The sequence below is a fragment of the Pithys albifrons genome, chromosome 11 (assembly GCF_047495875.1).
Source record: "Pithys albifrons albifrons isolate INPA30051 chromosome 11, PitAlb_v1, whole genome shotgun sequence".
Lineage (NCBI taxonomy): Eukaryota > Metazoa > Chordata > Aves > Passeriformes > Thamnophilidae > Pithys > Pithys albifrons.
The window spans coordinates 25,998,071-26,005,798 of NC_092468.1; the positions used below are offsets into that span (position 1 = coordinate 25,998,071).

The window sequence follows — 7,728 nt, forward strand, 5'->3', positions numbered from 1 at the left end:
AGAAGAAACTGTAGGCAGGAAAAAGGATGATAACACTGAAATGCTGTGTTTTAAATTAAAAGATTCTCCAGATAAGCCTGTGAAGATGATACAGCTCAGCCATTCCCTGGAACAGATGTAATAATTTCTTAGGTATCTCTTCCTAAAGTTGTTACAAAGACACGAGACACTTCCACACTTTTTGGAGGTCACAGGTATTCACTGCCAGTAAAGTGACCTTTGTAGAAAGCACAGGCCCTGTGAGATGCTTTAAAAAGCTGTCCCTTCTAGCTGTGAGGGATGGATCCTGCCCCTTGGAGTCTCTGTAAGGCTTGTCCATAACCCTGTGGAAGAGGCTGTCCCACAGAGACCTCTGTTGCTAAAATGCTGTGGCTGAGCTTTTCTCTGCTGCTTCACAGGAGTTATGCCAAGGGGACAGTGTATCCATTTTCTCCTACATTCTTTATAGAAAAGATAAATCTACAAATCAAAGAAATGTGCATCTCTTCCATCCTTGTCTGGGAGCACTGGAAGGCTTGGGTGGTTTTCAGATTTTGGAGATGGGCATCAGTGCCAAGTTCACCAGAGGCAGTTCCTGCTCCATCAAGGGGGCTCAGTCACTGTTGGTGGGTGCTCAGGGCTCCCCTGGCTGCTTCCAAGGTATATATTAAACTAAGCTTACTTCTACAGTCCCTGCTTAATTAAGTCTCTAAAAGAATGAGTTATGGAACTCAGATTTGGCATATAAAGACAAGTAGGAGGATTTGGTGGAGAAAGCACCTAATGAGTGTTTTTCAAGGCATTCAGCCCCTCATTCCTGTGAATGCAGCATGCTGGTGAAGACTGAAATGAGATCCTTAGTTTGTAACACTCTGCAATGGCCACGTGTCTGGAGTCCATCTACTTGATGCTTTTTACTCAGCTTGAAGCATGCCTCTTGTTGCCAAGTGTTGTGTGTTTTAACAGAGCTGTTTTGTTCTGTCTTTATTGCCACGCTTCTTTGTAGTACAAATCTGACTAGGAACACAGCTGAAGGTAATGCCACGTGCCAGCCATGCCATGGTACCTCATTAACATTACTGACAACAGATATTACATCACCTGCTTGATGTAATACACATTCCAAGGAAGTTTCAGTGAAATGCCTGCAGTTTCAATGAAGTGCCTGCAGTTGTATTTTTCCATTTATTCGTGTCACTCAGATAATTTGCACTAAACCTGCACAACCCCATGATTAAGTTCTGTCACAACTGTACCTAATTTTGCGTTCTCCATTTGTCTGTCTGAGGACAAAAGAGTTGTTGATAGACAAAACAGAGTCCTGTATGCAACTAATATGTCTCTTATTCAATTTAGCCAACAGTGATGACAACACAAATGAGAAGGAAACAAACTTGAAAGAATCTGTTTTTCCGTGTTTGGAGCCAACGGCAAATACTTCGAATTTGGGATCTCAGTTCAAGAGGGAGAATGACCAGAAGGATTCTACAGCTGAGTCTTTGGTACCACCTCCACAGGAGCAACCTGAACACTTGGTTTTTGCAAATGATGTAGCTGAAACAAATCACCTCACAGACTGTCAGGAAAACAATCTTTCTGGTGAAACTGTCCCACCACCACAGGACTCTGACTCTGAACTTTCCACAGAAAAAACACATGACAGAAGCTGTGCTGACAGTAAAAAGGAAGCTGACACAAAGGGGTCCATGGAGGGCAAAGTCAGACTTGTGGGGACTTCTCTTTCTCAAGAAGCAGCGTTGGAGAATCACAAATGTGACATCAGGAAGAAGAGCACTGTGGCAGCTCTTTGTGTGACTGGCAGTTCCTCTCCCAGCTGCGCCCACAGCCCCGACCTGCACTCCACGCTGGCCCTGCAGGACAGTGACATCTCTCGCCTCATTGAGGAGGTTTCCCTGGCGACTGAGAGCGAGCTGGACAGTGCTGTGTCTGCTCTCATCGGGCAGGGGGATGCCACAGGGGACCAGACCCACCTCACTGCCCCCTCGAGCCTCCACGGCAGCAGCAGCAACCAGACCTTCAGTGTGGTGGCTTCACACCCCCAGGGCGTCACTGGCCATCTGAGCAGCCCCTGTCAGCACAACTTCACTCCCACAAAATCCACCAAATCCCCTTTATTCTCCACTCCAGATACAACCATGTTCTCCAACCCAGAGACTGCAGAGTGTTCCATGTACACAGTTACCCAGGGGACAACTCCAGCTCCTGAATGTGAGGCCCACAGGGAATTAGTTGGCAAGAAAAAATTAAATGGTCTAGAAAGCAACTTCCCTGGGTCTCCGTGTTCTCCACCTCTCCCTTTGCTAAATGCAAATCACAAAAGAAATTGCAGAAAGAAATCTGGACCAAGCTGGGAAGGCCCTGAGTCTGCCAGTTCTTTTGCTTCCAGTAACCTCATCTTTGAGGAGATGCTGGTGGACCCTCTCCCTGGGGAGCACTCGGACAACAGCAGCCTCGTGGAGGTCGATGGGGACTGCCAGGATGTCCTGGTAACTGCCTGTGAGTACAGGAGGGAGGACATGAGCCAGTTGGCTTCTCCTCTGAGGCTGAGGCCGGTGCCGGGCACGGGGCAGGGTGGGGAGAGCAGCTCTGGGACCAGCCCGGCCGCTGGGCTCGGTGCGGCTTCCCAGGGCTGCTCGGACACCTTCAGGACTGCAGGGGCTCAGCTCCCCTTTCCCGTGTGTGACAGTGCTGGGACTTTGTGCCACCATCGCCCAGAGAGGCAGACAGATGTGCCGCGTGCCCCCGAGAGGCGCCAGCCCAGCACGGCCCCCGCGGTGCCCCGGGGTGCCCTGCCCTTCCTGCCCCACACGGCCCTCCCACCGGGCAGCCCCTGCAAGTCCAAGAGCCTGGGGGACCTCACGTCGGAGGACATCTGCTGCACCTTCGAGAGCAAGTACCAGTACATCAGCAGGAGCTTCGTGCCGGCGGGGCTGGCGGGCACACGGAGCCTGGCACCGGCTGACGCGCTCACCGAGCGGCTGCGGCGCCTGCTGTGCCCGGAGCAGGAGGAGCTGCACCCCGCGCCCTGCCCCATTCCCTGCCCCGTGCCCCGCCCCACGCCGTGCCCTGCACTGTGCCCCATGCACGGGGATGACAACGACGCCGGTGCCCAGGGCCTGGTGCGCAAGCTGTCGTCGCGCAGCCAGAGCCGCGTGCGCAACATCGCCAGCCGTGCCCGCGAGCGGCACGAGGCGGGCAGGCAGAGGGGCCCCGCCGCCGGCGTGGTGCTCAGGAACAAGCCCGTGGCACCCCCCGCCGTGGCCAACAGGCACTCCACAGGCTCCTACATCGCCAGCTGCCTGGGCAGCCTCCCCGTGGAGGGCCGCGGTGCCCCGGAGGGCTCGTGCTCTGCCCTGCACCGCGGCTGCGGTGACCGGCTGCGCCCGCACGGTGCCCAGCATGGCACTCAGGACCAGCCTGAGGTGTACTTCCTGCTCCGGCTGTAGGGGAGCACCCTCGGGGTGTGCAGACTGTGCCTCTGGAACGGAGGGGTGTCAGTGCACAACGCTGTTGGGGGGTTAAATTACCCAGAAACACAATTTCATGCTGCTGATCCAGCCCTGGTTTAGTGTGCCCCTTCCTGCTGGGGCTGATGGAAATGGGCACCACATTCCATGGATACAGCCCTGGTTTAGTGTGCCCCTTCCTGCCAGGGCTGATGGAAATGGGCACCACATTCCATGGATACAGCCCTGGTTTAGTGTGCCCCTTCCTGCCAGGGCTGATGGAAATGGGCACCACATTCCATGGATACAGCCCTGGTTTAGTGTGCCCCTTCCTGCTGGGGCTGATGTGAACAGGAACCACATTCCATGGATGTATCCCCGGTTTAACGTGCCCCTCGATGCCAGGGCTGATGTGAAGGGGCACCACATTCCATGAATCCAAGCCTGGTTTAACGTGCCCCTTCCTGCCAGGGCTGATGTGAAGGGGCACCACATTCCATGAATCCAAGCCTGGTTTAACGTGCCCCTTCCTGCCAGGGCTGATGTGAAGGGGCACCACGTCCCATCCGTGTGGATGTGCTGCTGTGCTCCAGGAATGGTGCAGTCTGTGGCTGTGCATGCAGTGGGCATTCCTAGTGTTGTCTGTGATGCCATGGCATTGTTTTCCTCATGTCTTGTCCTCCTGACTGGAAAAACACTCTGTGGTTGCTTTTGGCCCCCTGTGCAGGTTCTCAGAGCTCTGTGGTGCCAGGGCCGGGTGCTGGCCCTGGGGTGGGTGCTGGGCTGGGGCTCACTGTGCCCCACAGGCAGTGACCCTGCACTGGCATCACTTGTTCCTACTTGGTACTACTGATTTTACCTTTGTCCATGTCTGAGCTGTGGTTCTACAGCAAATGATTTGCAAAATGAAGGTTAGTCCCAGTCTGTGAGTCACGTGGATGTGTCTTTGCCTGCTCTGTGGGGTGTGACAACAGTTGTCTTCCTTTTTGGTCACTGTGTTGAATGCTGACTGTGGGACAGAGTGGAATGCAGGAGTAACTCTGAACTCATGAATCAAACCACTGAATTTCTGCATATTTTGTTATGTATTTTTGCTGTTGGATGTGTGTGTAGCTTCAGTGCAGTAGCAGATCCATTCTCTGTACATTTGTAATTTTATTGCTGAATTGTCAGTGGGATGTTTGAGGCTGACATTGTAGAGGGACTATTTTGACTGTTCACTTTTTTCTATGAAGGCTGAAAGTGAATTGGGTGAAGGAATCAGACACCTGGAGCTTCCCTGTAGGGAACAACATAGCTTTATTTTGGTTTGAAGATATTCTTTGCCTTTGCTGTAAGTTTTTCTGGTATGTAAAAGACGTACCTTTTACCTCTTTCTTTTGTAATGCAGAGTATTATTATTCTTGAAAATGTCATTAAAATAGATTTTTAAGCACTTGTTTACATGTTTTCTGAAACTGTAGCAAATGGATTTATGCTTCAACCAGCAGTAGTTGGTGACTGCAGACATCTGTCCTGGCAGGAACTTGCAGTAAGGGTTCAGAAAGGGAAAAATGCCCTTATTTCATGTGATGCTAAATAAGCACATGATGAGATCTCAGTCTCAGGAGATGAAGAAACTTGAAGGCTGTTACTGGTTCTAGTTGGAATTAATTTAGGAGCATTGTGTGGTGCTTGCAGGAGGTCAGAATAGATTGTTGTGGTGGTGTTTTACCACTTAATGTCTTAGTGTCTCCTTAATTCCAGGTGGGGACAGTTCTGTGAGTGACAGTGGAGTTTGGCTGGACAAACAGGGCAGGGTTTCTGCAGTGCAGGCTCCAGCTAAAGGCACATCAGCCTCACTGGGTTTTCCTGGATCACTGGACTTGTATTTAGGGTTTCTGTATCCCTGTCTCACTGAAATTCAGATTACATTTGGTTTGCACAAGGGGTTTTTGGTGGTGTGGCATTGGGATGTGCTGGGGCCTCTGAGCCTGGAGGGACTCGAGTCAGAGGGTTCAGGGGGTTCCAAAGGCTGTTCAAAGGTCTTGTGAAGACCAGAAGCAAACATGGTGTATGAAGTGTTTGAGCATGAGAGGGGACTAAGCCAGAGTCAGAGACATTGTCTCCTGCTTCTGTATTCACAGGGCAGAAAGAAGACTAGTTGTAAACAACAAGTACTAAAAAGTCAACAGTATTTTTTGTACCTATAATAGATATGGATTAAATTTAGTATTTTCTATTAAAGCAAGTGCCCCAGGGGTCTCAGAGATCCCCCTCTGACCATCTCTCTCTCAATTTGCTAGAAATGGAGAGCTTTGAGGCTGAAAGGAAGAACCTGAGGTGGCCCAGAGGAGCTGAGTCTGTGCTGCCCTTGCACAACAGGCAGGTGAAGATTCAGGGGGCAGTTCTGTGCCTGCTGGTGAAGGTGTGTTTGGGTGTTCACAGCACTGGGAACTGGTCTGGAACTGTTCTAGCAAAGCTGCTTGAAACCTCAACATTTCAGTGTCTTTTCCAGATAAGAGTCTGTATAAACAGTGATTTCTCCTTAAAACTCTCCATATTGCCCTGAATCTGGAACCTACAAACAGTAGAAATGCAGGACAAGGCCAAAAGATAGAACAGAAAGTTCAATACACCATTTCTGTGTGCTAAGGGGCAGGTCAAGATGGGTTGGAGGTGGGCAGACACTCTGCAGTGAAGTCACTTGGTGTAAATCCATTATTTTATGGGAGATTTACTGCATTCTGTACCAGGTTAGATTCTGAATTCCAATGGATTTCATGTATTTTCAAGATTTCTATTATAATTTCATACATCAATAGGTCATCTTTCTTCAGTTTTTAGTTTAAATGAACACACTTCATTCTCTTTCATGGAATGGAAGGGACATAAACAAATGTACCTGCTGCCAATCCAGCTGCTCCAGTGGGGATGTTCATTGAGAGGATGTCCTGGGACACCTGAACCCCCTGCTGATGCTCCTGTTCCAGAGGGAGATGTGCTGTTCTTCTGGTGAGTGTTGGTGCCACAGCCCAGGGCTGGGGTGTGACACTGGGCCAGGGTGTGTGTGCCAGGGCTGGGGTGTGACACTGTGGGTCAGGGTGTGTGTGCCAGGGCTGGGGTGTGACACTGTGGGTCAGGCTGTCTGTGCCAGGGCTGGGTGAGGTGCCAGGGCTGGGGTGTGACACTGTGGGTCAGGGTGTCTGTGCCAGGGCTGGGTGAGGTGCCAGGGCTGGGGTGTGACACTGTGGGTCAGGGTGTCTGTGCCAGGGCTGGGTGAGGTGCCAGGGCTGGGGTGTGACACTGTGGGTCAGGCTGTCTGTGCCAGGGCTGGGGTGTGACACTGTGGGTCAGGCTGTCTGTGCCAGGGCTGGGGTGTGACACTGGGCCAGGGTGTGTGTGCCAGGGCTGGGGTGTGACACTGGGCCAGGGTGTGTGTGCCAGGGCTGGGGTGTGACACTGGGCCAGGGTGTGTGTGCCAGGGCTGGGGTGTGACACTGTGGGCCAGGGTGTCTGTGCCAGGGCTGGGGTGATGCTGTGGGTCAGGCTGTCTGTGCCAGGGCTGGGGTGTGACACTGTGGGCCGGGGTGTGACACTGGGCCAGGGTGTGTGTGCCAGGGCTGGGGTGTGACACTGTGGGTCAGGGTGTCTGTGCCAGGGCTGGGTGAGGTGCCAGGGCTGCCCCAGCCCCAGATGAGGTGCCCCATGAGCAGTGCTGAGGATCCATGCTGGGCAGCAACAGGAGTGGGGAGTTTGGGAAGCTGAGGATGCTCCTTCCCCAGCCTGGATCACAACCTGAGGGGCTCTGGAGTCAGAAATAAAGCCCTTTCTGAGGTGTGCCCATCTGGGATTGGGTTACAGGGAGCACTGGGCAGAGCCAGGGGGCTCAGACATGAGGGTAGAACAGAGCAGCAGTCTGAGTTCAGACACTTATAAAGCCATTTGTTTCTTAGTCCTTTCCCCACATTAATTAAACCCTGTATGAACAAGGCTGCAGCTTGTTGAAATTCCATCCAGAGAAGGCTGTGGAGGTGCAGAGTCTGCCCCAAAGAGAACAAGCAGTTGTTTCTGCCCAGTGCAGGCTGCAGTCCCACACCCTGGGTCAGCAGCCTGGGTTGCTCTGCTAACCTGTGAAAGAAGGTGTAAATTAAACTGTTCAAGAATCTGCAGAGAAGAGGTAAGAGCAGCAAAATTGAGATTGTGGAATATTACTGTAAAGAAATTACATATTTTCTAATTCAGAAGCAGAGTCTCTGTTATGTTTATGGGATTGTTTACTGGAGGAGCTGCTGCCCCTGCT

General features: G+C 51.9%; 1 protein-coding gene across 2 annotated transcripts in view; it reads left to right on the forward strand.

Annotated features, from left to right (window-relative positions):
* The window catches only part of PLCH1 (phospholipase C eta 1), a 44,970-nt gene extending 41,342 nt beyond the window's left edge, over positions 1-3,628 (forward strand). For both annotated transcript variants that reach the window (XM_071566161.1, XM_071566162.1), the window contains one exon: positions 1,336-3,628. In XM_071566161.1, coding sequence (XP_071422262.1) covers positions 1,336-3,446 — 2,111 coding nt within the window. In that variant the 3' untranslated portion in view covers positions 3,447-3,628. The remainder of the gene's footprint in view (positions 1-1,335) is intronic.
* Positions 3,629-7,728: the final 4,100 nt, after the last annotated feature.